Source organism: Aspergillus lentulus, assembly GCF_001445615.1.
Source record: "Aspergillus lentulus DNA, contig: Alt17, strain: IFM 54703, whole genome shotgun sequence".
NCBI lineage: Eukaryota > Fungi > Ascomycota > Eurotiomycetes > Eurotiales > Aspergillaceae > Aspergillus > Aspergillus lentulus.
Window position 1 is genome coordinate 222,776 of NW_028322112.1, and position 27,501 is coordinate 250,276.

At 51.3% G+C, this 27,501-nt stretch overlaps 10 protein-coding genes and 1 non-coding gene across 11 annotated transcripts; 5 read left to right on the top strand and 6 right to left on the bottom strand.

The window, feature by feature from the left end:
• Positions 1 to 57: 57 nt before the first annotated feature.
• Positions 58 to 1,325, bottom strand: ALT_9112 (putative extracellular exo-polygalacturonase; the record flags this gene model as incomplete). Its single annotated transcript, XM_033562683.2, has 2 exons — positions 58 to 865; positions 913 to 1,325. 2 exons carry the CDS (start codon positions 1,323 to 1,325, stop codon positions 58 to 60), a joined length of 1,221 nt encoding a protein of 406 aa, XP_033418574.2.
• A 742-nt stretch (positions 1,326 to 2,067) lies between these two features.
• On the top strand, positions 2,068 to 3,161 carry pmeA (putative pectin methylesterase; the record flags this gene model as incomplete). Its single annotated transcript, XM_033562682.2, has 3 exons — positions 2,068 to 2,501; positions 2,556 to 2,668; positions 2,734 to 3,161. 3 exons carry the CDS (start codon positions 2,068 to 2,070, stop codon positions 3,159 to 3,161), a joined length of 975 nt encoding a protein of 324 aa, XP_033418573.2.
• Positions 3,162 to 3,268: 107 nt separating this feature from the next.
• On the bottom strand, positions 3,269 to 9,196 carry ALT_9114 (uncharacterized protein; the record flags this gene model as incomplete). The annotated part of the gene is made up of 1 exon (XM_089600540.1): positions 3,269 to 9,196. One exon carries the CDS (start codon positions 9,194 to 9,196, stop codon positions 3,269 to 3,271), a length of 5,928 nt encoding a protein of 1,975 aa, XP_089455037.1.
• A 2,032-nt stretch (positions 9,197 to 11,228) lies between these two features.
• On the top strand, positions 11,229 to 13,299 carry ALT_9115 (sugar porter family MFS transporter; the record flags this gene model as incomplete). The annotated part of the gene is made up of 4 exons (XM_033562680.2): positions 11,229 to 11,616; positions 11,672 to 12,486; positions 12,543 to 13,080; positions 13,133 to 13,299. The coding sequence occupies 4 exons, from the start codon at positions 11,229 to 11,231 to the stop codon at positions 13,297 to 13,299; spliced, it is 1,908 nt and encodes a 635-aa protein (XP_033418571.2).
• Positions 13,300 to 13,594: 295 nt separating this feature from the next.
• Positions 13,595 to 14,447, bottom strand: ALT_9116 (Zn(II)2Cys6 transcription factor domain-containing protein; the record flags this gene model as incomplete). Its single annotated transcript, XM_033562679.2, has 3 exons — positions 13,595 to 14,147; positions 14,190 to 14,281; positions 14,328 to 14,447. 3 exons carry the CDS (start codon positions 14,445 to 14,447, stop codon positions 13,595 to 13,597), a joined length of 765 nt encoding a protein of 254 aa, XP_033418570.2.
• Positions 14,448 to 15,540: 1,093 nt separating this feature from the next.
• On the bottom strand, positions 15,541 to 16,384 carry ALT_9117 (uncharacterized protein; the record flags this gene model as incomplete). The annotated part of the gene is made up of 2 exons (XM_033562678.2): positions 15,541 to 15,952; positions 16,002 to 16,384. The coding sequence occupies 2 exons, from the start codon at positions 16,382 to 16,384 to the stop codon at positions 15,541 to 15,543; spliced, it is 795 nt and encodes a 264-aa protein (XP_033418569.2).
• A 363-nt stretch (positions 16,385 to 16,747) lies between these two features.
• ALT_9118 (uncharacterized protein) lies at positions 16,748 to 17,986 on the top strand (the record flags this gene model as incomplete). The annotated part of the gene is made up of 1 exon (XM_033562677.2): positions 16,748 to 17,986. One exon carries the CDS (start codon positions 16,748 to 16,750, stop codon positions 17,984 to 17,986), a length of 1,239 nt encoding a protein of 412 aa, XP_033418568.2.
• A 502-nt stretch (positions 17,987 to 18,488) lies between these two features.
• Positions 18,489 to 19,523, top strand: ALT_9119 (uncharacterized protein; the record flags this gene model as incomplete). The annotated part of the gene is made up of 4 exons (XM_033562676.2): positions 18,489 to 18,668; positions 18,729 to 19,140; positions 19,186 to 19,335; positions 19,390 to 19,523. 4 exons carry the CDS (start codon positions 18,489 to 18,491, stop codon positions 19,521 to 19,523), a joined length of 876 nt encoding a protein of 291 aa, XP_033418567.2.
• Positions 19,524 to 19,929: 406 nt separating this feature from the next.
• On the bottom strand, positions 19,930 to 22,583 carry ALT_9120 (protein urg3; the record flags this gene model as incomplete). The annotated part of the gene is made up of 5 exons (XM_033562675.2): positions 19,930 to 20,570; positions 20,617 to 20,793; positions 20,841 to 21,168; positions 21,212 to 21,401; positions 21,928 to 22,583. 5 exons carry the CDS (start codon positions 22,581 to 22,583, stop codon positions 19,930 to 19,932), a joined length of 1,992 nt encoding a protein of 663 aa, XP_033418566.2.
• Positions 22,584 to 24,385: 1,802 nt separating this feature from the next.
• ALT_t185 lies at positions 24,386 to 24,457 on the bottom strand. Its single transcript has one exon. It is a non-coding gene; the product is annotated as a tRNA-Met (tRNA).
• Positions 24,458 to 26,024: 1,567 nt separating this feature from the next.
• On the top strand, positions 26,025 to 27,074 carry eglD (putative endoglucanase; the record flags this gene model as incomplete). The annotated part of the gene is made up of 1 exon (XM_033562672.2): positions 26,025 to 27,074. The coding sequence occupies one exon, from the start codon at positions 26,025 to 26,027 to the stop codon at positions 27,072 to 27,074; it is 1,050 nt and encodes a 349-aa protein (XP_033418563.2).
• Between the last annotated feature and the right edge of the window lie 427 nt (positions 27,075 to 27,501).

The following is a 27,501-nucleotide window of genomic DNA, read 5'->3' on the forward strand; positions in this document are numbered from 1 at the left end:
GCTCAACAACCCACATTCATACAGTTCTCTCTCTCGAGGAACAATCATCTGCCAAAATTAACCCGAAGCACCTGAGGTGCAGGTCACACCCAGGCTTGAAGGCGTGTTGGCACACAGAACCGTCGCCTTTCCAGATGGCGCCTTGACCTTAAAATCACTGATACTAACGCCGCAAGTGCCACTGGCGCCGCAATTCAGATTTGCGACAACCGGGTCGTCCTTGCTACTCGTGGTTCCCGAGAACCCCTTCACGATGATATCCTGCAGAATGGCATTGCCAGGGTGGCTCGCGCAGTAGGAGGCGCTTTCGCCATAGCAGCTCTGGATCTGGAAGGCGTAGTCGCACCCCTGCACGGTAAAGTCGGAGAAAGTCACGTTCTTCACAGTCGACAAGCCATGGCCGTTTCCGCTCGGATAGGTCTTGATACCCGCTGCCTTGGTCGAATCGATCATGGTGATGTGATGCAAGTAGGCATTCTGCACAGTATCGGCGCTGCTTTTGCCCAGTGAGCCGACAGAGATACCGTGGGACCCGGTGCAGGTGATTTTCTCCACTGTCACGTAGTTGCAGCCCGGCTTCAAGGCCACACAATCGTCGTCGTTGCTCACGTTGACGGACGAGATGGTGACATCCGTGCTGGCGCCGACGTCGAAGCCGTCCGTATTTTTCGGGGGATTGTCAGAGTGAGAGGTTGCGTCCATGCGAAGGTTCGTGAAGGTGACGTGCATCGCGTCACCTTTGACCGAGTTGAACACATTCGGGGGGTTCTTCTGGCGGAGGCCGGACACTTCGATATTGCTACCGCCGGTGATGTAGAGCAGTGTTGGCCGTTTATAGCTGCTATTGGAGGCAAAAAGATCGTATCTGTAGTATTGTTTAGCTCCTGCTTCAAAAGGTCAGATGTACCTTACGCATTCTGTCCATTGCCATCGATGACACCTGACCCGGTCAAAGATCGGAGCTTCAAGCCATTGATCTTATTGATATTGATCATAGCGGTCTTGCCACCCCAGTACTCGGTCGAGCCACTGAACTTGAGTAGACCTTCGACTTGAATATCACAGTTCGAGCACCCAGTAAGATCCAGCACACTGTTCAAGTAGTAGGTCGACCCAGCGGGAAATACTATCGTGCCTCCATTGCCGCACGAGGAAATGGCCTTCCTGATGGCTGGTACATCGTCGATCGAAGAACTTCCACCAGCCGTGGGGGTGCAGACAGCGCGAGGCTGGATTACTGCATCAGGAGAGCGCTCAACCTGCGAGGGAGCAGCGCTGCTTAGGCTCAAGAGAGAGAGAAGAGCGAGACTGCGATAATACGACATCTTGTCCAATTGCTTCTACAATGAGGGATATCCGACATGGCGACGAGAGTTCGCACACATATATATATACTGCCTTGTACGAGGCGGCTAAATTGTTCAGACAGAGAACTGAAGACACACGGGACTGGAAGCATTCGTAATTTAACTTTATGATTTTGGCTGAATGTGCAATCGTCGAAGGACGCAACCCCCGTTTAAACTGCAGACGTCTGGGGAACGTGACATGTAAATTAATGTATATTCAGCGCCATTCGAGGAAAAAATCTAAGTCAAACTAGCGCACCCGCACCCCAAACCAGATAGACTAAATTTATCTGGCTACTATCCGTATTTCCCGCGGTGCAGGATCAGTCTGTTCCATCCTGAATAGCGGGATTATCAGCGCGATGGAAAAACGGGGAGATTGCGGAGAACCCTGTTAAACAAATCAATAAATGCCAACTTGGCTTCTTTTAGTATGCACCCGGGGGATCCGCGCATCCTGGGGATCCTCAGGGTTCTGAAGAATTGGAGGTAGGGTTGATTGGCCAAGCCATTCATGGAAAATATGAAACAGCTCGGGTCTGACTACGGAGAAATTGTCTCAAGGGGCGCGCCATATAATTTCTCCAGGTCGAGTTTTGTAATATACTACAAGATTTAATTTATTTAAGAAGACCATCGCCCTTGACATCTCCTGGAGATCAACAATCGTTTCCACGTTTCTCAAGGCATTCAGGATATCCAGACTCGATACTCTAGAATGCATCTTCCCTCACTCCTCCTCAGCCTTCTTGGCTTTGGCCTCATGGCTTCCGCAAGTCCCATCGAAGGACGGTCTGATCGCAGTAAAGCCCCGGCCGGATGCCTCACTGTCGGCTCGTCGGGCAAGTACTCAACCATCGGCGCTGCGTTGAACGCTCTCGGCACCTCCACATCCGACGCCTGCATCTTCATTAGTGCCGGCACGTACAAGGAGCAGCTCACCATCAGCTACAAGGGAAAGCTCACCATGTACGGTGAGACGACCGACACGAGCTCTTACAAGAAGAACAAGGTTACTATCACCCATACCATTTCCTCTCCTCAGGCGGGAACGCTGGATAAGAGTGCCACGGTCAACGTCAGGTCGGACGGATTCAAGATGTATAACATCAATGTTATCAATGGCTATGGCAAGGGCTCGCAGGCTGTAGCGTACGTTGTCTCCCCCAGAAACCCCCATTGAAAGTAACTGACAAGATATGATAGGCTCGTCGCCAGTGCCGACAAGCTTGGCTTCTACGGATGCAGTTTCGTCGGCTATCAGGATACTCTCTACGCCAAAGCCGGTCATCAATACTACTCCAACTGCTACATCGAGGGTAAGTCTTTTCCACCCTCCATCCACGCCCATTCACGCCCACCTGCATAAGCTAATGCCCTCCAGGAGCCACGGACTACATCTTCGGTGACGCCTCGGCCTGGTTCGGCGAATGCGACATCATGTCCGTCGGTGCCGGCTACATCACCGCCATGTCGCGCACGACGTCGGCCGAGACCACCTGGTACGCGTTCGACCACTGCAACATCTACGGGAAGTCCGGAGTCGATCTTACCGGCAAGGTCTACCTCGGTCGTCCATGGCGTGTGCTTGCCCGTGTCATCTACCAGAATTCCCAGTTGTCGAACATCATCAACCCCAAGGGCTGGACCACCATGGCTGAGGGCGCGACACCGCTCTACTATGAGTACAATAACAAGGGTGCTGGAGCGGATACCTCGAAGAGAGAGTATGAGTCTTCCATCTCTGGTGCTGTTAGCATGAACACGGTCCTTGGCAGCGGCTGGAACAGCTGGATTGATACCACGTATTAAGAGTGGTTGAATGGTGGGAACTCTTGGTACATTGCTGTTGAGGAGGTATTCACTTCATATTTCCATTCTTTCCAACGGCGGACGTGCCAAATTATTATTTGTTTGTTTCACTTGGCCCCGTATTCTTCCATGATAGCCATCATACGCAAGTACGAATTCTCCTTTGCTAAAGTATAGGCTGTCTTTCCGTCCTTGCCGGCCAGGTTCGGATTTGCACCTGCAGCCAGTAAAAGGCGTACTATAGGAACATTGTAACTTTCCACTGCTTTGATAAGTGGCGGGTCTCCGGTCATGGGAACAGCATCAACGTCTACCGCTTTTGTTACCAGGAGGTCTCTGACGATCAAATCATGCTGACCGTCTGCTGCCATCCAAAGGGGGGTTTCCCCTCTGGCGTTTCGTGTATCTGGTGGGCATCCTTGACGAAGAAGGGTCCGTACAGCCCGACTGTCGCCATCGCGGGCGCCAATGTACAACCGACAAATTGAGCGCAGCTCATTCGTGATTGGGATTTCAAACCTCCTTTCCAAGAGTGACAGAATCTTCATATCCCCACTCGCCGCGATAGTAAGCAACAGTCTCTGGGTGAGACAAGCGCGCACCGAGTCGAACCTTTCCCTTACTAATAAAGCGAAAATGCTGTACCTATCCCAAAGGTTCCGAGTGGCCGCCAGCAGAACCTCCTCGGTGATAGGGACTGTGTCTCCTTTCAGATCCAGGAGGACTTCCATTGCGTCGGTACCGGTTGGTACGTCGCGGAGGACTGAGTCGGATTTGAACACTGCTGCCTTGCTCATTGATTCTGTAACCTCGAAATCACTCCTACGACTGAGTAGCAGCTGTATTATCTGTGCGCCACCATTCCATCCATTGCCGGCCGCGGCAACAAGTGTCGCTTCTGTAATGACCTTGTCATCTCCAATCATGCTCAGAAGACGGTTGAAAAGCTCAATGACCTCAGGTGTTGGCAGCTCACTTTTTGCCGCGGCGACTAGCACCGCCTCGGTGAGAGGCGTCGCGCTATCGAGACGGCTCAGTAACTTTGCAATGAATAGATCGTTACGAGAAGTTTGGATCGTGGCTGCGACAATCGTTTCGGTGATTTTTATCTGATCTCCGAATCGCTCCAATATAAGGGAAAACAGCCGTTCAGGCTCCCAACAACTTGCTGCCATTACCAGAAACTCGTCCGTAATCTGGTTCACATTGATGGGATATCTGAGTAGCGTTTCCACTGATGAACCATACAAAGCGGCAAATAGTGTGTCGGTGCTAATTGGAATCCTGTCTATGGTCTCGTCAAGAAAAAATGGAAGGATCTCAACCCCTCTTTTGCACGCAAGCTGAATCATTCTCTCAGTAATGTGACCTCCGCTTCTGGAAAGAAGCATGCAAAAGATACCTTCGGCATCTGAAGAATGCCCTATTGCTGATTCAACGATCTCGTCCGTGATCTCGAACGGATAAGACTCAAGAATCCTTCCGACAATTTGCCGATTAGTCCCTGCAGCGGCAGCTTTGAGCATCGTCGGCGACCTTAAAATTGCATCCGGTAGGCCCTCGAGGAAGCGCGCCACAGTACGATTTCTGTTGGAGAAATTGAGCAACAGAAAGACAAGTGTTTGTTCTGAAAGAGGGGTCTTCTCGCCGTACTGCTCCAATAAGAAGGTTATGCCCTCATTCCTCGCGCTGAAACCCCAAGCAGAGGCTTCGACAAGCTCCTCCTTCAAAATGAGATCCTCCCGGCCTTGTTTGATCATCAGATCGATCAGAAGCCCAGGCGAATCTTTCTTCACTGCGAGCTGCATTGTCTCCTTGTCGATGAGCGAGACGCCGCCGTACAGAGTTAGCAGATTTGTTAAAATTTTCATATTATTGTTTTGAATGAGTATTCGGGCAATATCTTCGGCGAAGTCGACTCGCTTCCAATAACCGATAAGAGTCTGCTGCAGAGGGTCTCTCAGTGTAATAGGCGTCCGGGCTATGCAGATCGCTGCGGCGTGGATCATCTCATGTGTGAAGGTGCCTTCATTCAACCATTCGGTGAAGATCGGACAAATATTGACTTTATCGCATCGTCTGAACGCTTCTTCATGCCAGGGCAATCGCCCGCAAGCACGCCGCGCTAATAGTCTAACCATTCGTACGCTGTCCCTATGATTACCGGTAGCCAAAGCAAGTGTTTCCTCGGTGATTGGGAGTGAGCTGTCAGTTCGATCCAGTATAAACAACAGTAGCTCTACACTGCCATTGTATATGACAGTGGGGATCAAGTCGGCGTCTGCAGTCAACCCATTGTTTTCTAAGCGATCGAGTATTGCTTCAATGAAAGGGTATCCCTCTCTACCCAATTGAGCAGCAAATCTAACGACGCTTGGTGAGGCCGGAATGCGGTCTTTGAAATGCTGGAGCAGGAAACTGAGGGTTTGACTGCCATGCAGCTGCGTTTCTGCCATCTCTGCTGCACGGCTAAAAGTGAAGGCAGAGACAGGAAGGTTACCATCTGAGATCTTGAACAGTTTCTGAATTATCTGCCATCCATGTTCCAAATTCGCAGCCGCAGCCTCAACGACGCGAGCGCTGATAGGAAGCTCACCGCCCAGGGTGTCCAAGAAGAAGTCAAACATCTCTGCAGGCATTCGCTCTGCCATGTAAAGCAGGTTGCTCTCATCTATCAAGTTCACCGTCTCCCAATTTCGCAGAACTTCCTTGTAAAGATCAACGTCTCCGGTTTTCGCCACCAGTTTTACGAGGGCCGTCGAGGGCGAAAGTTTGAAGCCCCTGTGCTGAATCATGCGCAAGACGTTTGCTACCTTCTCCGGCAGGACAGCGGGCTTCTGCAGCTGTTGCATGATTAGCAGGACGGGGTCTTCTTCTGGGCACTCCAAGGCTAGCGAGCCCCTCTGCCAATGAGCCAGCACAAGGTCAATTATACCTAATGCATGCTTCCTATTCAGCAAAGCGAAAAAGATGAAGTCTTCACTGATTGGAATCCTTTTTTCGACGTCATTCAGCAGTAACTCCACAAATCTTGCGTCTCTGTGTAAGCCTCCGAGCATAAGAACTTCCTCGGTGACTGGTAATTGCCGTTGCAGCTTTCTCGATATTGCGCTCAACACATCGGTGCCATTTTCACTATAGCAAAGTTCTTGAAGCATTTGTTCAGAAACAGGGAATTCGAGACCAAAGTAATCCAGCAGGAAATCCCAGGTTTCGGTGGAAGCTATCATCCTACCTGACTCAGGCATAGCTTGTAGTCTTCCTCTGTCAATGAGAAGCTTGATGAGACCCGCTCCTCTGCGCCGATTACGAATTGCCGCGGCGATGGCTTCATCGAGGAGCATTTGGCCATCGGCCAAATCCAGCAGAACGCCGAATACGTCGAGGTGGCCCTGAGTAGCACTCTCTTCGAGCGGGGTGGTTCCATTCGAACAGCGTGAATTGATAAGATGATCCTTCGGCAGATGGAGGCTTTCCGCTTCTGTGTTGCCTGGCTCGCACGGAATCTGCGTTGAAAGCGCATGGGAAATGAGGGCAGGAATACCCCATCTCGCCGCCACGTGGAAAATGGAGAACATGAATGGAACGGAGTCAATGGACGGATCGAATAGTCGAAAAAGGTTTAACCATCTCTCTCGTGCTGGAGAGTCTAGTTCGAAGAAGGCGACGTGGCGTTCCTGAATTTTGAATTCGGCTCCTGCCAAATGAGCATGCTCAGGCCAGTATTGCACGCAATAAAGGAAGAACGGACGGTCGCCCGTAGGATTCTCCAAGACCGAAGACATTACCGATCTTTCAACATCCAATTCCTGCGTCAGGACGTCAATGCAACGACTAACGAATTCCGCGTGAGCTAGCTGCTCATTGATGACACGGACATCTTGAGAATGAGTTAAGAAGTCCTTGACGGATTTGTGGAGGAGCATCACCCTGTCGTCGTGGATAACAACCAGTAGGCGACAGTCGAACACATCCTCACGAACATATGCGACTCGGTCCTCCGGGTCATCGGCTCCATAGAGATTGCAAGCTTCCGCTAGTTGTAACAGAGTCAATGGGCGACGGGCAATCACAATGATCGTCAATAACTGGATGATCATGCTTTTGTCCTCTTGGCGATCTTCAACAGCAATGTCAAGCATCTTTTGGTACATTGAACTAAGGCCACTCGGTAATTTCTCTAGTGTCGCAACTGCGTCCCTCGACCGAACTCTGATTAATTCACCACATGCCAAGCCAGCCCACAGGAATGTTCCCTCGGCCTTGTCATTCAAGATTGCGGCAACATTGCGGCGAACATTCGCAGAGTAGTGCTTTTTCATGCTCAATTCTTCGACCTTCTGTTCGATGAAAATTGCAAGATCGTTGCAGACCTGAGGATAAGAGGCAATATCTTGATTTGGCAGCTCATCCAAATGTACTCTGATTTCTTCATACGGACGGCTTGTTATCAAGACGTGAATTCCACATTGACTGTATTGGGAATCACCGGGTTGAAAGCTTTGGTTCAGCTGTATCAGCAGAGATTCCAGCGCTTCATCGTCGCATTCGTCCATGGCATCAATGATACAGTAAAGTTTCAATCCGCTGCTATTGCCAATTTCCATCAAGACTGACCACAAAGCATCGAAAGAGGAGAATAGCTTATCCTTGTAACCTCGGTACTTTGATACAAGGGATCCCAGTGATGATGGACGATTCTGTATTATTTGATACAGCAAGCCACGCAAGATAGCCGTAGCAGTTCTGTGCTTTTCAGAACTGGAGTCGCAAAAGAAGTAGGCAAGGATGGCATCTTCACGTGCAAATAAGGGGTCTTCAGGCAGCTTTTCCGCGAGGGTGATAGCCATCGTTGATTTGCCTTTTCCTGGATTGCCGTGAAGCCACAAAAGATTCGATTCATGCCCTGCAGCCGGACTCTCCTTCCCAAGCCATTGCCTAATTTCTGGTGATTCCAGAACCCATTCACACGTCCCAGGAGCGCGACCTCCTTTCCTACGCTTGAGCGCATTTAGGTCGTCTCCAGGGTCTGTCAGGAAAAGCTTTTCTAAACATTCCTTTTCCTCCGTCGTGAGAGCTTGATCGTGCTTCTCCGGAGACGAAATAGCGACAGCGGATAGGAGTAAACGGCCATAAGCAGCTGCGGTTAGTGCTGCATAAGGCTGCCAATCCTTGTGTTTGTGAGAGTCAGAATAGTCGCAAATGCCACGAATCACAATCGAGGGAAGATGATTCATCAGCCCAGCTGCTTCCATCTCAAAGCATAAAATATCGAGGTTCCGAGTCAGCATGTCGCGTGTTGGGCCGTCCTTCATAACCTGGTTTGCGGATGCAACCAGACCGTAGTGAATCTTAGGCTCGTCCGATCCACGGGCGGTTCTGGGAACCAGATGGCGGGTATCACAGTTCTGGCATGCATCATCTGAACCCACATGGGCATACGTCGACTCAAACAAAAGGTCGCGCCCTTGGCCTGGATAGGGGAAACCGAAGCCGATTCCTCCATTTGCCTGGGATCGTTTCAGGAGCAAGTCAGATATCGGGTTCTCATGATAGTGGAGCTCTGCCTGTAGCTTCGACGTCGCCGTAAGTAGTATTTCCGGAGGCCTGTTGAGCATTCCGCTCTGCTCAAACAGCCCGCCAGCTACAGTTTTGCCGTAGTCGTATTGCACTACTCCGCCGTAGGTGCCTGTGGGCTTGCTAACCACCACATCCCCAAGCCGTATATCAACTTTCTCGCTGGGGGCGCCTCCCCCGATCCCCACCAGCAGCCCGTATTGGAGCCTAGGGAAGGTCGAGCGCATTTGAGCGACGACTGTAGCAGCCGAAGTAGTACCATAGACACCGGACGGAAGACATGCCAGAACCACATTATGACCGCAGATACTGCCCAGCATGTACGTGTTTGTATCGGTCAATGGCTGAGGCAGTCGGTCGTGGAATTGGTCGAACATTTGCCTCGCGGCAGCCATCTCCAGCGGCAGCGCGCTGATCCATGCCACGGTATAGTCATAGTGCGATCGCGATCCATGCATGGCCACAATGAATGTCAAAGAGCAATTTGTGCACAAAACTCATTTCCGAAAACCCTGAATCGGTGTGACGGGATGTTGAAGAGGGGTAAGTCAGCTTGAGGGTGCGAGGCTGGGCTTGGCATCAGCTGCAGCATCACAGCATCATTTCAGCCTTGTTCTCTTCGTTGAGCCAATGGAATTTGCTGCGCGTGATGGCGTATTGCGTCCAATATGATGGGTTTAGCTTCCATAATAGCAGAGCTGCTGTCACGCTTGATGCAAGAAACCCTCTTCAGTGGAACTGACATGCAGGATACAGCATGCTGAGATGGAACACGGATGATTGTGCGACAACGAGGGAAGGACGGAGGACGGATCTGTTGATGGCGATGCACGCAGCTTGGAAATCACAAGATCTTTGTGTTTGAGATTCAAGTCGCGTGGCTATTCCCCCTGATTCAGTGTAGTCAAGAACGTTTTTGATCAAAATCTTCCAGATAGATTCCTATTTTAACTATTTGCTCTGCTCTCATTGATTTCTTTCCATGCGCTCGAACAACCCATGTTATTGGTCATGTGACCACTCCGCAGCCTCCGCGGATTCCCATCTCTCTTTGGACGTATTCGTATTAAGAAGAATAGAGAGGCAGGGATACTTTCCCTGGGCTTATATGTTCATATTTATCTCCAAATTGACAGTAAACGTCTGTAACGGTTGTCCTTGCTCGTTGCTAATCTGAGTCGGAAAGCTTAGTGCCTCTCGTAATTATATATTCCGGCAATTATACCCCCTGCGATCGAGCGACAACAACGCTGACCCCATCAAACAGGATGTTATCTGTTATCGCCTAAGAAGATAATAGAAATTACTACAAATTATAAGAGCCTTGGGCTCAACCCATTGAGGTGTGTGGCAGCCTCACTCATTGACAGCCTAAATGCTGACCACCAATTCATGGATGGGTATGTATAGGGCGGGACAGAGATATTGTTATCATTTTTCATAATTCTAATCCCAGCTGTATGAGCATTAGTCTGCTACAGCCTGAGACATACTTGACTCAAGAGCAGTGAGTGCATGCAGTCAGCACATGTTATCACCTTTAGCGATGGCATCATGGCTTCTTGGCACAGCGACATGGCTTATGTTGGGCAACCAGATCAATCAACATAATTCATGACTAAGACCAAAATAGAAAGTGTGTTCTACATACCATCTACAGCTGATAATGCCAATGCATGACAAGGCAGTCAAGACTGCATGAGGTACCTTGGTTATGCTTGAGGCGGATTGGCGCACGGGAGGCGTTTTGGCCGCGATAGGATCCACTCCAGCGCCTCCACAAGTGCCTCTCTACATAGTGACCCGTAGCCACTAAGAGTAAGCCCAAGTGCTAATGACGGGTGGCTTCAACCCCCGCATGGGCGCAAGACTCTCCCCACATGTCCGACAAGTGCAATTTATTGGCAGAGACAGGTGTCAAGTGATAGCCTAGCGAATGTCCCTCCAGCCACTGATCTCATCCCACGCCGCGAAGATGCCGTCTCCGATTCGCTTGCGCCCGGCTACTCGGCTACACTTCGTCCGTGGTCGATCTGAACTCAAAGCAACCTGTCTCATAGAACAGGGAACCCCTGGGAGTATGACAGCATACCCGGCTTTCTGTGGCCAGGACGGCCCAGTCGGAGACAACGGTCGACTATATTTCCGGGATTGTCTATAGTATAGCAGTGGTGTGCCAATAGGCTGTCAAGTATCTCCTCTGGCGTTGGAACTGTAGTAGAATATGCCTCATCAGTTGACTGACCGTCCAATAGGCGTCTCCGTCAGCGAGTCAATCAGCCCTCATGGAGACATCACCCATATTTCAAACAATCTTCCCCAGAGGTTATAAGACTGGAACAATCCCCACAACTGATCCAGTGGAGACAGTGTGCCCGATTACCCCAGGTTATATACCTTGGCCGACTCGGCTACGGCTAGGAGAGAAGACACTGTAGACCCAGTTCCATATTCAACTAGATTGTCATATTGCAAATTACTGCCAACACCATGAAAGAAGGTGACTTGCCTTCGCCTCCCTCGGATGAGATGGTTGGTCCCAAAGGAGAAAAGCCCACAACCGTCCAACATGAAGAAAATACGCCTCAGCGAAAGGACATTTTCGATCTCGAAGGCCGATCGCCCAATAGGCTGAATGCGGTATTTGAGAATCCCCTCGCCAACGTCCCTCGGGACAAACTGCTGCAGAATGTGGAGGAATTCTGTCAGAAATACGGTTTGATGGACCACATCGACGCATTTCGCAAAGGAGCCCTCATTTCGCAGAACCCCGCTGGTGCTCTGGATTTGCCGGAGCTGCACGAGGACGAGAAGGCCATTCTTCGCCGGGAGTCTACACACAAATGGTCCCAGCCATGGCAGCTTTACTTTATGGCTTGTAAGTATCCCCCAAACGATAGCAGAGTACTCAAGGCAGAGCTGACCTACCTTAGCCATGTGCTCGCTGGCCGCAGCTGTCCAAGGCATGGATGAAACGGTCAACAATGGCGCCCAAGCCATCTACCTGAAGCAGTTCAACATCACAAACCCCGATCACCCTGAAAACTCGAGATTTTCTGAACCCATGCAGAGATACCTGACCGGCCTCATCGTCGGCGCACCGTACCTAGCCTGCGCCATTCTGGGATGCTGGCTTACCGAACCTCTGAACCGCTATTTCGCCCGACGAGGTACAATCTTCCTGTCCTGCTTCATCGCCGCCGTCGCCTCGATTTGGGAAGGAGTCGCCAACTCCTGGGTCAATCTCTTCATCGCTCGCTTCGTGCTGGGTCTCGGGATCGGTTCCAAGTCATCAACTGTACCCGTCTACGCAGCAGAATGCTCACCAGCCCCGATCCGAGGCGCTCTGGTCATGATGTGGCAGATGTGGACAGCGTTCGGTATCATGCTGGGGAATATCATGGGTGTCGCATTTATGGGGTTGTCCGACGACCTCTCCTGGCGCCTCATGCTGGGTTCAACTGTTGTCCTCCCGCTGATTGTCTGCGCGCAAGTCTACTTCTGTCCCGAGTCTCCTCGATGGTTGATCGAACACAACAAGATTGACAAGGCGTTTGCTGCATTCCGAACCCTCCGGCCGAGCGACCTACAAGCTGCCCGGGATCTGTACTACGCATATGTAGGAGTGGAGCTCGAGAGGAAAGTGAACAAGGGCAAGAACTTTTTCACCATGTTTATTGAGCTGTTTACGATTCCTCGCAATCGTCGGGCTACGCTGGCTAGCTGGATCGTCATGTTCATGCAGCAGGTAAGTACTTCAGCATATATTCAATTCATCTTGACGGCACTTGGCTAATTCAACAGTTCTGCGGCGTCAACGTAATCGCCTACTACTCAACCACCATCTTCGTCGAATCCGGCTACAGCATCCAAGAAGCCCTCCTCGCATCCATGGGCACCGGCATCCTCAACTGGGTCTTCGCCCTCCCCGCCTTCTTCACAATCGACACCTGGGGCCGCCGCAACCTCCTCCTCTTCACGTTCCCCCTCCTCGCCATCTGCCTCTTCTGGTCCGGCTTCTCCTTCTGGATCGAACCAGACGACCCCTTCAGCAAGAAGCGCGTCGCGATGGTCACGACAGGGATGTATCTGTTCGAGGTGTTCTACTCGCCCGGCGAGGGTCCCGTGCCGTTCACGTACTCGGCGGAAGCGTTCCCCCTGCACGTGCGTGAGGTGGGGATGTCGTGGGCGACGGCGACGACGTGGTGTTTCAACTTCATTCTCTCGTTTACGTGGCCGATGCTGCTGGATGCGTTTAAGCCGCAGGGTGCGTTTGGGTGGTACGCGGCGTGGTGTTTGGTCGGCTGGGTGTTGATCTTGCTTTTTGTTCCCGAAACGAAGGGTGGGTTTGGATCACCTGTCACTCGTACGAATGCTAATGCTGACTGTTGCAGCTCTTACGTTGGAGGAACTGGACCAGGTCTTTTCCGTGCCGACGAGGAAGCACGCTGTGTATCAGATTAGGAACGCCGTCTGGCATTTTCGGGTTTGGATTCTTCGGCAGAAGCTTCAGCCGTTGCCGAAGTTTTATGAGTGGGAAAAGGGTCTGACGGAGCCGTAAGCTGTCTTCCTTGGCCATGTGAAGAGCGATGTAGGTTTGGTTGCAGGCTGTAGATGATGGGATATATTGCACTTTGTGCATGTGGATAGTCTTTAGATGCTTAACTCGTTCGCTTGATACCTTAACTGATTTAGTATTCATTATCAATGGATTCCAGTTTTACTCTCCAGTAGATTGGATACTGCATATTCCGTACCTTTGAGTCAAAGCCATCAAGTTATAGAGTCGGCTGCGGTCGTTCTGCTACTCGATGATCGCAGCGCTCTGACGCCACCTCAGTATGGCATCATCGCAATCATTCCCGACTCGAGACAGCCAAAAAGTCGGAAAAGTCAAAGGACCACCTATAGAATCCATTGCTGAGATCGACCGGCCGTTGATGGCGATTGAATCCCACTGGGCTGGCTTGATCGTGGCACGAGCGGGAGAACCGCAGTTGTGCCATCCTAGTATTGAGAGGGATATGATTTGGTAGAGTCAAAGCGCGAGGGAGATTCACCGCGGCAGTCGAATTCGAAGCAAGAGAGGGTTTAACCTCTTGAGTAGATGACCAGGGCCCAGACGTCCCTGGCAACCTGGTTGTCCCAATCCCTCCACCGAGGATATCGTTTCCTTGAAGCCCACCCAGAGACGGTTCGGTCTCCGCTGCGCTTCCAGTTATTGAGGACCTATGCTCTTTGATCGGTTCTTCGAAGATACCCAGTTTATCGAGCAGTTCGTGCACAATCGGTCGGTTATTGCCATCGCGATCGACCTCTGGGAGTTTGGCATCCTGCTGAATGCATTCGTATAACTTCCTCAAACCGGTGATCAGATACGTCTGGTGCTCCTCTAACATATCCACATATCTTTTTTGTCAGTTTCATCCAACAACGAGGTAGACGACCTACCCAGCGGGATACTTCCGTCGCAATTGTTTCTTCTCCTGATAGACGCAAGGGATGTTGTCCCCGCAGCGAATGCACGGTTTTCCTCCATCGCACTGGAAAGTCAGCTCTTGCACCTCATCACAAAAACGAAATGCTTACTCTAGCTTTTTGTGCACGGCACCGGTCGCAGGCCCTGCTGATCCGTCTCCGGGCCCCATGGGTCGCTTGGCAGGGATCGTCGGCGTGTGAGGGGCGTTTTCGACCGATTCCTGACCTCATGGCTTGGTAGAAGCAGTTTCTACAGATAAAATCAAGCGCTCAAAGCGATGAAAGCGATAATTTTGGTAAAAGCAAGTACTGTCCTAATAAATGATTTCCCCTGATCTTCGCTCTTAATCATCGATTTGGGTATCAACGCAAAATCAAACGATTAGAGGATTATGACGTCCAATACCCACTTACAGCTTTGCAGCTTTGAAATCCTGGCGATTCTCAATGGCCTATCATAGTTGGCACTAGGCCGGTCCACTGCGGTTGCATTCAATCATAAAGGCACATGTGAGAATGAGTGTCTGTAGCTAAGTTGGCTGCTGGCTATAAGGTCTAGAGGGGGGAACAGATACGTTCCAGTAAAAGTCAATTCGTCCCTCTCAGACCAGGCCAAGCTTAGTCGATTTGAAACCTGTTACCAACAGGCGCGAAGCATTGAATTACTGCAAGACTGACTCAGAGAGTCGACATGGAACATTCTATTCGCTAGCCCTAATACCGTGATGCCCACCAATGTCTCAGCAGAGGTATCTTGCTAACAAATCCATGAATCATGAATCAGAACCTGGAAATCCCCAGAAACCAGATCATCATTACCAGCGGGAATGGAATCTGGGAATGGAACGGGGAGTGGAAATATGGAAGATGCTTCCGTGGGCATCCGCAGTGGAGACTGGAATGGAACATGGCCAACGGTTGCTCTCGATGCACCAATCAATACAACCAAATATGCGGCAAGGTTCGATGGTTACATTCTTTATTCAAGATGTGCAAGTGTTTGCATCATAGATTGATTGGTCTTACCATAGTAAAAGTACGGTGCCCCAATCTTGGTTTCTGGCGGTGGATACTTCTAGGCTTGGAATAGGCCACTGAGTTAAATTTCTAATTGGATATATCCTGGGCCTGTTATCTTAATTTTCTGATGCAGATGTAGTTGTACAGTAAAGGAGTAGGCATGTCTAGTCAAATAACATGTATCGTAGCTATGCTTCTAGACATATAAGTTTAATCCAAAAAGGGATCGGAGAGATCCATCAGCTAGAAGCATGCTCTGATTTCCTAGACATCTATCCATTCCCAGAGCCTGCATGATCACCGCTTAGCCCTGATGCGGAATCCTCTGGTTCAACGCATGAAGATTACAACGAGGCGCCGAACTATCAAGAGCCATGTACACCATGGGATCTCTCACTACCCTCAACACCGGAAGCTCAGCCGCCTCAAGTGGCTTCATCAGGCCCTCAACCTCCCATTCCAGCCCGTACATCGGCCGCAGAATAACGACAAGGGTTTCGAGTCCACCCAGCTGTTTCAGCACACCAACGACCGCTGCCCATTTATCCAAGCGGTCAGCGGGGGTATACTCACCATACCGGGCCGATTCCAGATACAGATGCCGGAACGAACTGAGTCGCGCCGGGGATAAAGACGACGGGAGTTCCAGCAGGGTGCGCGGATTCTCAATGTAGAATGTGTTTTCGCGGTAGAGCATGTCGACCGTCTCGTCGTATCTACTCCTGTCAGCTACGGCATCAGCAACAGAGGAGAAGCATAACCTACATTCTTTTACAGCTCCGCAGTAACGCCAGAACCCTAGCTTGGGTTTGAGTCTCCGACGAGGGGCGCTCCTCGACATCATCAGACCTGCCCTTCCGCGGTGAGCAGCGGTGGTGGTTGACTCGACATCGTGGGCAGAGAAGTTGCGGGCGCTTCTCGGGCTGCTCCTCTTCGGATAACTGACAGAGAAAGCTACGGAATTTGCGGTTTCTGGTCCTTTCTACGTAGGCGAGGTGGACGGTTACGGGGAAGACGAAGATTTCTCGATAGATGATGTCGCGGATTTCGCAGGGGAGACGGAAGAAGACCGACGCGTGTTGATTGCAGGGCTGGGTGTTGAAAGTATTGTCTTTCTTGGTCATTTTGTTTGCGACCCTCCGGGACATTTTAGATGGTTGCTTTGATGGTTGTGTCGCATCTTTGCGCTTTTGGCCTGCCATTGTAAAGGGGGATCAAATATCTCTGGTCATTGCAAAGGTTTGTCCATACTCAATCCTTGGCATGAATTACTTAATATACTCAAGCGCAAGAATTTGACGCGCTAAAAGCATCCATAACCAAAATATACAGCAATCTTGTCGTCTGGATGAATTGGTGATAGATGTAAGCGTGCAGGATGCATTGAAGATGGAGGGGTAATTGAATTCCCCTCACGCGTTGTGATTCGCACGCGTCGACTTCCCCTTAGCAACCTTCAGCTTGTTTTAACAGGCTTCCCTCAAACCACTTATCCAAACATCAAATCCGAAATGGATTCTGTCATTGAAGAATGGTATCACTCGGCTGGTTTCACGGATGCTCAGCAGCAGGCAATCGCTGAAGCACGGCAGCGCTTCCAAGCAGCTAATGGCCCGACCACGAAAGGCATTATCGACAGGATTGCGGTCGCAGTCACGCAGGCTTTTACTGACAGCGATGCAATGGTTGAACGATGGCCCTCGGGTATCCGAGAGCTGATGAACCGGTTCTCGCGATATGCTACCCAGCCTGACAGGAACTTCGAGACATGGGCGCGACCGCGGGATCAGGAGAAACGGAAGCAGGCCATCTCTGTATGGACGTCGTTGCTGGCGTTTCTTGTCTTTAACTGGAAGTCGTATGGTGCAGACGGTGCCCTGGAGTCTATGGGATTGAATCTATCCTGGGCTCTCAAGGACGACATCGATGCCATTCGGTACTACGCCAAATCAGGACGGTCGTTAAAGGTACTCGGTGAGATGACCATTACATTCTGCGTGAAGGTGATCAAGGACGCTACGGCCACTCCACACACCAACCCCTTGGTCTGGTGGCTGGCTGTATTGATCCAGACTGAAGTCCTAGACGACCAACCCCGCTGGACGGTGGCAGGCGTACAGGACACGCTGTCATTCTCTCAGAAGCTAGAAGCCATTGATCATTATGCTCGCGTGTTGGTCCTGGAAGACGCCATTTATCGAGGTGGCCTAAGCCCAAACCAGAAAGAAGATCTGCAAAGTTCGTTGAATCAGGTCACTATCAGTTGGATTGATCAAGATGCCGAGCGCCCTGCAGTCGACCCCCGCCAGGCCCTCTTCGAAAGCGTCTCGCACAAATGGAGGACCTATACCGAATATATGCGACCAATCTTTGCAGAATGGTTGACGGGCCAGAGCCCAGGTCCCATGTCAACGGTCATACTGTTCCTGCACGGAAAGCTAGAAACCCCTTGGTATAAAAAGGTGTACATAGTCAAGATGCAGATTGAAGAAGTATTTTCTATCAATCCCATGATGGCGGCTTGTTACCCGGCTGAGGTGGACACGAAGGCCACAATCGAGAAAGCGAACAAGACGGCTCGGATGTGCATCCGTGATGAGTTAGGACCGAAGAACGCATCCCACAAATGGGATGAAGTGTTTGACGGAAGCGGTATGATCCGCATTCGAGCCATCTACCGAGATGAGGCCAATGATGCAAGGGCGGTTGCGTGGGTTGAGGAAGCGGACATCCTGACTGAAGACAAGTAAATCTCCTGGAGACTAGCAAAACCACATTCCTGAAATAGATTGACCTGTCTCATTGACGGCATATTTCTGTTTCCCTACGAGTCATGCGACGACGAGTCATGCGCCGGTTGGAGTCAGGGGCTGTTTTTAGTAAATTGACGGACGCTTGGCATGTCCGTTCCGCTGTTTGGGGATTGTTTCGTCCATGAATGGTCGAGCGTCATAGAGTCTACTCTCCGGACCCAACACTTGGCGCTTCCTTTTCACATACAGAGAGGAGGCCCCATTGGCGGAGATGACCCTGAAGAATGGCCATGGAGTGAACAATTTCGAAGACATGTCTTACCATCCGACCGGAACTATAGACCCCCGATTCTTGGCGTTTTGTTCCACCATACTGGGGGCATATATAGTTCTCCAGGAACCCTGTTGAATACCCTCACTATCCAATCCATAGCTATTGACTAGCTACTTCTCTCTTTAATCAATCTTTCATTATCTCTATTGCGATTACTTGTATATAATGAAGGCTACTTTCTACCTCACCGCAATCCAGCTGCTGGCCAGCTCGGTTTGCGCTCTCCCGCTGCACGACAGCCAGATCCCAGGAGACCTCGACGCCCCTGCTGGCAGAGCATGGGTTGAGAAGCGCCAGAGCTCGAGCTGGAACCCCCCAGCTAATCTCGTCAAGCCTCTCAACGAGGTACACATCCCATCCCACCTCTAGGCTCAAAGCTACCAATCTAACCTCTGACACATCCAGGTCTGGGAGCACCAAATGGCCACCTACAGCGACCCAATGGGATTCAAGAACTACGGCTTCGACCAGGTCATGGCGGGCCGCGGTAAAATCAACTACTGCGTGCGCTGGGACTCGAGCAAGAAGGTGACCGCCGCCCAACGCCAGCAGATCGCCGCCGCGGTGAACCGTTCCTACAACAAGTGGATCGCCGGGCTCGCCGGTTTCGACGGCTTCCCGTATAAAAGCGTCGAGGTGAAGGTCGTCGGTTACGCCGTGCGCGATCGGTCTCTCCTGGAAGGCGACACCTCGGGCCTGGACATCTACACCACCAAGGATGGAGACGGGATTCCCGAGTGCGATCCGAGGTGTGGGCGGTTCTTCCACCAGGACGGTGATTATAGCCAGTGTCCGGGCGGTGCGAGTCGTCACTATGGTATGTGTCCTCCTCTGCTTAAGAATACCGTGCTAACGATCGTAGACGAGAGCCTATGGCTCACGGATGGTTTCCAGGGCGGCGCGGGCGGCGACTGGGGCCAGCGCGTGGGCCAGGAGTATTTCATGCAGAATGTCAACTCGGAGAATATCCATATCTACCTGCATGAGATCGGACATACGTTTGCCTTGGATGGTTAGTCTGTTCCTTGTTTCCCTTGGATGGGTATCTGCTGACACTGCATATAAGATTTCTACGACTGGACTCCCACTGGCCAGACGAACTTCATCATGCTGGCAGGCAGTGCGACACAGATTACCGAGTTTGATATCTGGATGGTCCGCGACTGGTGGCGTCATCTGAAGAGCCGGTACAATCTGTAGATCTTGTAGCCAGTCCCGTCATTCTCAGTGCGAGCGCCCTGTTGGCTTTCTCTATTAATATCCTGACAACTCTGAGTGTGTAGCCATTGTATAGCCGTGGTTCACTTTGGATTTGACCTGAGCACTGCTGGCAAATGGGCCAATAGCTAATACTTTTCATTGTCTCTCTGACAGTAGTTGCTTTTTACCTAGGTAGTATAGTTCTTAGGGCCATACCGTCAACGGAGATCTGAAATGTATTGATTACTTAGCCAGTCCTTAAAAGAGGTAGATGACTGTATATCTATTTCGGGTTTCCCTGTGGGCAACGGGGTTATGACTCTGCTTGAGATAGACATAATAGGGCAAGACAATAAAGGCATTCTAGGGATACCCAACCACCCCAGTCGATGTAAGAATCGCATCGCTAGAACAGCGTCCCATCACCCAATATCAAAATCGGGCTCGATCTAGTCTCCGGCCTCTTCTCAGCCGCCAATTCCCGTCCAGCCTTCCAGCTCCCAGCTTCCAGGACCTGCGCAAGACTCAGCCTCACCCCAGCGAACTCCTCGCTTTCCGTAATGTGCGCATGCAGCTTATCCAAGAGCGCAACCGTCATCGCCCGCCACTCCACAATCTCATCTGACGTCGCCTCAAACGCCGGAAGCCCGGCTCCAGAATTCTGCCGTCCGCGGTCTTCTGCATCAGGCTTGAGGGTTAGAACCCCAAGATCAACGAACAGGCCTCCATTGCGGTACTCGGGCAGGCCGGTGCCGAGATCCATATTTGCCCATGTCACGCCGAGCAGGCGCTCAAATGGGACGGTCAGGGAGTATGCGAGCCACTGCGTGAGTTTGTGGAAGGGCTGGATGTGTGCACATTTGGACTTTTGATGTGTTCGCTCAGCGTCGTCTGCGAGGACCTGGAGGGGCCATGCGTCGCCGAGGGGATGGCCGTCGATGTGGGTGCGGGACGAGGGCCACACGGGCAGGAGGACGGTTTGTAGTGTGGTCCAGAGGGTTTCGTAGTTGATTTCTGCCGGCGTTGGGGATTGAGAAAGGAGGTAGTCTGCTACTGTTAGACTGCGTTTGTTGTTAGGAAGACGGGAACGTACCGACTAGGTTTCCCGGTCGCCCGTCCGGTCCGAATATCTCTGGGAGGTTGAGGAGAGACCGGCCCAGAGATCTTAGGAGTTCCACGCGAGAAGACGCTCCGACGAGGGGATTCGTCTTCTCGTCTATCTGGAAGCCCCGCTGCAGGGTCGCAGCGTCAAAGTCCTTGAGGGCTTGCCCTGTTGATGTTCAGTTCTGCACCCCCTAGGACGGGAATGGTACTAACCCATAACTATATCCCTTCTCTCACTATCAGCAGTTGCAAAGTCGCCATTCACAAACATATTGTACGAGGCTAACGCAGTTCCCTCGCTACGACCAACAACGATATTCGTCCCTGGCTCGGTGAACCGCCATTTATCACCTGCTCCCGCGTCGAGCAGCACCGAGACGAAGAATAAGTCCAGTAGACTACGGGTCTGCTCAAGTTCATCCGCCCGGTTACTCTTCCACTGCTTCAGGAGATTCTCAGGGCGATTGACACCCCCAACTTCAAAGTGTTGCCAGCGGCCATGTGGCGGGATGAGGTGATACTTGTCGGGTCCAAAGTCGCGCTAACGGTGTCAGTTCCTTCCGACGCTATTTCAGTAAACCAACCTTAATGATATTTATCACGTATTGTACTGCATCCTGAAGGCGATCTGGATGGTACTCGAAGTGGCTCAGGCGATCTTCCTCCGCGAGTTCCAGGACTCGATGGGCTCGTTCACGGACGGCTTTTAGCCCAAGGACGTACTGTATTTCTGGATCCATTCTACTGCTACTGTAGAGGAGTATGTTGATGTGACTGTGCTAGGTCAGGAATGAGTCAAGATGAAGAAGAGCGAGGACAGTTGGATGCGGGGTTGTTGACCTGCAGGTCATTAGGTCAGCACCATCAGGGTTGTATCCATTAACTAACAAAATCATGCATGCTGGAGTGGCGTATCTCAAGATAGTCTCCATAGTATGTTCGATTGCCATCACGTTATCAGATTATCTATCCAGTTAGGGCATCCCTGTCCTTATCTCCATTAATATACAGATAAGACCGCCGCTGCCTATCAACATGTTATCTACCATAAGGACATCCTGATATCTCAGAACCTGGATAGATTATGATCTGTGTAAGAAACATGATGATCGCACTTGGTACTAAACTGGACGACGCCCTCTCATTGGATATACCTACAAATGCGGGAATAACTACTGCAATATCCTCTACCGCAAGCACACGCCCAGCATAATACCAAAATAATCACATCAGCAAAGACCCCGAATTCGTGCTCACACAGCTCCCGGTGGCATTCGTATCCTTCATCAAATAAACATACGCCTCCGCCACCTCCTCGACACTCCCCACCTTCCCCAGCGCGGTCCTCTTCGCCAACACCTCCGCCACCTCATCCGGAAACAACCCCGTCTTCACCGGACCGGGACTAACAAAGTTCACCCGCAGGGGCTTCATATCCAACGCCAGAGCGGGCACCATCCCATGCAACCCAGCCGAATACCCCGCAATAACAGCCCAATCCGGCTGCGGCCGATCCCCGACAGCGCCACCGGTCAGGATCAGCGACGAGGCATACCCTGGCTTCAAGACACGCAGGGCAAGTTTCGCGACGAGCAACGGGACATCGAAGCGGATGTGCCCTGCCTTCTGGATGAACTGCAGATCGAGGTCCTTGAGCGGGCTGACGGCTAGTGCGTCCCCAGCGGTGTATACGATGTGGTCACAAGAGCCGATTTCCTCGAAGAGTTTGACGAGGCGTTGCTCCACGTCCGGGAGGGAGAGATCGCAGGTGTGACCGGTTACTTGTCCCTCAGGATATTTTTCTTTCAGGGAGGAGACGGCCCGAGTGATGCGGGAGGCGTTAGAGGAGGAGATGTGGACGATGGCGCCTTCGGAGAGACATTTGTCGGCGACGCCGTACCCGATGCCGGAGCTGCCGCCGAAGATGACGACTACCGCGTTTTTGATGGAGGGCATTTTGTCTTTATTAGTACTGAGAACAAGGTATTCGACTGTTACTACGTCGCCGGTGGGAGATTTATATACCGGCTGATCGTTCAGTCGGGTTTAATGCGGAGATAAAAGGTGTGGATCTCCCAGAATTTCGATGTATTTTTGCCGGCTTTTCCGGCATTTGCCAAAGGACGGGGAGAAGGATGACAAATGGACAATGTTCTACAACTATTGTATCAACCTCGGAAACCGAAGCATATGTCCGTAATTCCTACCAAAATACCGCTCAGCCGAGATCAACGATATTGCAGATTGCTCAAGTAACATAGTCCACATTGGCCTCTCTCAACCACAAACACTCACCCTGCCGGATGCCATCAGACATACGTGACTTTCCTCCCGTAACCTGCTCACAGGGTCCTGGCTCAGCTCGGCATAGCAAAACATCCCAATCAGACCTTGAATAGATGATCAATCACCGCAGGCCACCTACACTCCAGCTGCCACGCAGCCGCGACCACATAGTCTTGATTCTCGAGCTCAGAGTGATCAGGTCTCCTTCTTACTGGTCTTTCAGTTCCGGATCCAAGGACTGTCAACAATACCGGCTCCAAACATGACCGGGCGCGAGTACGCCACTCTCCCATGAGAGTACATCTGGATTTGGCTCCTCCAGCAGACATGCCTCGGGGAACCACCAAATGTAAAGTGCCGACGTACGGTCGGACGTCTAGAAGGATTGGGCGAACTCAGGGAAGTTTTGAGTCAGCCGGAGAGGATCTGCTCAGGGGAGTACCGGATGGCCCCAACATCTGCCTAAAGTCCCCCGTCGCGGACCCTTGGTAGGAACTGTCGAAGACGGTAAAGAGCTTCTTTCCCTTGACTAGGTCCGATACCTCGATCCACGTGGATTTTGTAAAGTCTGTGCCGTAAGTCTTTGCGCGCATGCTTGGAGTGCTGATGACGCGTTCGCTTCTGCCATAGTGGAGGAAGGAGGGCATGGCCTCGATGTCGCCAAGTTGATCAGTGAGGTGAAGAGGCGATGCTTATATATTCGTGATCGGAGAGAGCGACACGTTCTTTGCCTGTTCCTGTTAACCCTTATCCGCATTATGTACTCCAAGAAAGGTGAATGGCTGTCTGCATCGAAAGCCGCCATCAATCCAAAGCGGTGATCAGGGGTGCAACTGAAAGCCCCAAGTACTGCGGTTCCATATTGTCCGTCTTGCGTGCAGGGAGTTGAGACGGACGGTTCGGCAGCACTGTGCGGACTCTGAGCCAACCAGTACCGAGTTGTCGCAGAAGACTCGCAATATTTCCCTCAACGGAGAGATTGACGTTATATTATAATGTCCTCATCCAAGCGTTATGGTTTAGGTTCGAAGTATCAATCATGGTGTAAGCGGAGCGAAGCTTTGCTAGAATATATATAACGGCGTCTAGATGTTATCCCCATAGGGCAGTCAAACTGCGAGCGGCATGACGCATGGGACCGATTAACTAGGTGATCCCGCCATTGTCGACGATGAACCGGAGTCAGGTTTGGTTATCTTTTTGAAAAGTTGCTTTCATCATTCATTGTCCGCGATGAATTTCTTTTGTGACAAGCGAAAAGCGGCAGCGAGTACAGGGGTAGTCCTGTCCTGAGTGGAATAGATCCTGGTCGCGAGTCAGTTTTAGTTATGCACGGTCGCTTGAATTAGGTTGGCGGACTTGGCACTGGGAGAAGAACCAATCAATTTCCGCAGGAGCCAGGGACAAAACGAAAAGAGAATAGAGTGGAATAAAAATCAAACCAACAAAAAGAAAGAAAAAAAGAAATCGGATAGCATGTCCTGGTTTCGATCCAGGGACCTCCGGGTTATGAGCCCGGCGCTCTTCCCCTGAGCTAACATGCTGTTGTTGAAATTTCATTCATTGAATTCAGTTTATTAGCCAGCAAAATAGTTTTCCGGATATTCTCCAATAAATCCTCCCGATTTGTCAGGATAAATAGAATTGACAGTAGTTGGGGGGGAAAGAAAGAAATCGCGAAATACTCTACATTGTAATAAGTTATGGGAGAACCGACCAGGTATAGGTAAGTAAATCCAGCTACATATTTGTCCAGGATCTCTGCGCCGTCTTCAACGAAGTTAATGGATATATTAACAGAAGGATGGTTCCACTACGACTCAGACAACCAGTCGTTCCTGAATAATACTCCCGGCCCAAGGTCGACGCTTAGTCACATTCAGGCAAGGTTAATGATCCCTGAGAAGCTAAACCAGGCTGCCAGGAACAATATGGGATGTTTCTCGTCATGAACAATGGCGACTGAATTATCCCTATTAATCTACTATAGCGAATTGGTGATCCATATATACTTGTTGAATGATAAAAAGCCGAGGCAACACGGGCTATTGATATTAAAGAGACCCATAGGGTCGCAATTCTGGGAAATCAGGATTCAGGAGCCATATTAATATTCTGGAAACATGAGTCGCCGAGCGGCGCTTACTATGCCCATCAAACGGCCTCGCCTGGCTCGTTCAACAACCTCGTATAGAGAGGAGAGCTATACGGATTACCGAGTACGACCTTTCGGAAGTTCCTTACGGATAATTTCTATTTAGACGCCTATGCAGGGTTTGTTTCATCACTCATAGCGCATTCCTCCGTTCCGGTTCTAGGGCACTGGTAGGGAGGTAGGTCAGGCGTAGTGACCCTGGATCGATCGGATGGAAGAGCCCAGAATTAGTAGAAGAAGGTCCCTTAATATTCCTAGGAGTCTGGGACCAGGGGAACAAGTGAGACAGTTGGAACTAGAAGCTCGCGGCTCGTTGTTAGCATCGGAGGATATTCCGGAAACGCAAAGTGACGACACCACAGTGAGACAAAGCAGTATAAGTTAATATATTTCAATATGACCAAGGGGAAGTGCTGGACTACATGATTCTGTCCACTCCACAGGTCCGACAGCACCATGGTGGGAGAATGGCCGCTTATTGGGCGGCAAAGATGGATCTCGTACTTTACGGTCAACGAGAGTAGGGCTATTGGGACATGAGTAAGACCCCGTTGCCCATTCGGGGGGCACCCGGTTCATTTAGCCGACAAGACACCGCACTAGTCATTGGCAAACAGGATAGATCAAAAATGCTAGTCAGACAGTGAAACATATAGATGAAACCCCATCTTGGCACCGTTGGTGACAGGTGAAGCCAAGAGGCCCCTATGTCTTGGCAGGGACTGGTTCATCTCCTGTGGCCCCATCGCTCCAACTAGACCGTTGATGCTATCTCCAGTACTTCGTACTCTAACCACCGTTGCTATATAAACCCTTCTTCCCCCCTTTCATCATGCGTACTCCAAGCCCGGACTGCTCAGCATTCATCTCTCCTTAGATTATCTGCATTCTTTCTTTTCCTCTCTCTTTCTCTCCTTCATTTCAGTCATTCATTACATTTCAAACAATCTTTCAAAATGAAGTCGACCTTCGGATTGCTCGCTCTGGCAGCAGCAGCTAAGCTCGTCAGCGCCCACGCCACCGTCCACGCCGTCTGGATCAACGACGTGGACCAGGGTGCGGGAAACTCCGCTGCCGGATACATTCGCTCTCCCCCCAACAACAGCCCCCTCACCGATGTCACCTCCGCCGACATGTCTTGCAACGTCAACGGCAAGAACCCCGTCGCTAAGACCCTCTCCGTCAAGGCCGGTGACAAGGTTACCTTCGAGTGGCACCACGACTCTCGTTCTGCCTCCGACGACATCATCGCTTCCTCCCACATGGGTCCCGTCATGGTCTACATGGCTCCTACCGAGAAGGGAACAGCTGGCAACGGCTGGGTCAAGATCGCCGAGGAGGGCTACTCGAACGGCAAATGGGCGGTTGCTAACCTGATCGCCAACAGGGGCAAGCACTCGATCACCGTTCCCGATGTCCCCGCCGGCGAGTACCTGCTCCGTCCTGAGATCATCGCCCTGCACGAGGGTAACCGCGTGGGTGGCGCCCAATTCTACATGGAGTGTGTCCAGGTCAAGGTCACCTCTGCCGGCACCAAGACCCTTCCTGCCGGTGTTTCCATCCCCGGTGCCTACAAGGCCACCGACCCCGGCGTTCACTTCGACATGTACAACTCCTTCACCAGCTACCCCATTCCTGGCCCTGCTGTCTGGGACGGCTCTTCCTCCGGCTCTTCCGGCTCTAGCCCTGCTAAGACTGCCCCCGCTGCGTCCGTGACCACCGCTCCCACCAAGCAGGGCTCCGCCGACACACCAGCCTCTCCCACCACCCTCGTTACTGCCACCAAGCCCACCACCACTGCTGCTCCCGCTGCTCCTCCTGCCAACTCCGGCTCCAACTCTGGCTCCAACTCTGGCTCCAGCTCTTCCGGCTCCGGAAGCGCCAGCGGCTCTGTCAAGATTTACCAGCAGTGCGGTGGCAAGAACTACTCCGGTGCTACAAGCTGCGAGGCCGGTCTCGTCTGCAAACAGTGGAACCCCTACTACCACCAGTGCCTCAAGGCTTAAGCATATCATGTCGAGTTGCATTGGGCCTGACCGTCTACCTATCATATCCTGTATTTAATACGCTCCCGACGGTTGACGGAGTCGTGAGCTATTCTAGCTAGATATATTGTGCGCAGGCGCTGGCATCAAATGAGAGTTATATTTTACCTTTTCAAAAGTATCGATTGCACAAAGCCCCAGTAGCAATGTAGTGCAAATTTTGTCTGTTCATACTTTCGTGATGGCATATGGTGCATCTGCCCCGTAGCCGCCGCCGGCGTTTCATAACAGTTTTATCTCCACACCAGGGTAAGACCCTCGACTTAAAGCAGAAACTTTCGGATCAGTCCGAAACCCTTATGTCGTATCATGTCTTACTTTGATACGCTAATTTGCCGAATAGGCTAAATGATGCGGAATTAAGCGAGAGGGTCTAAACGAGGCTGTA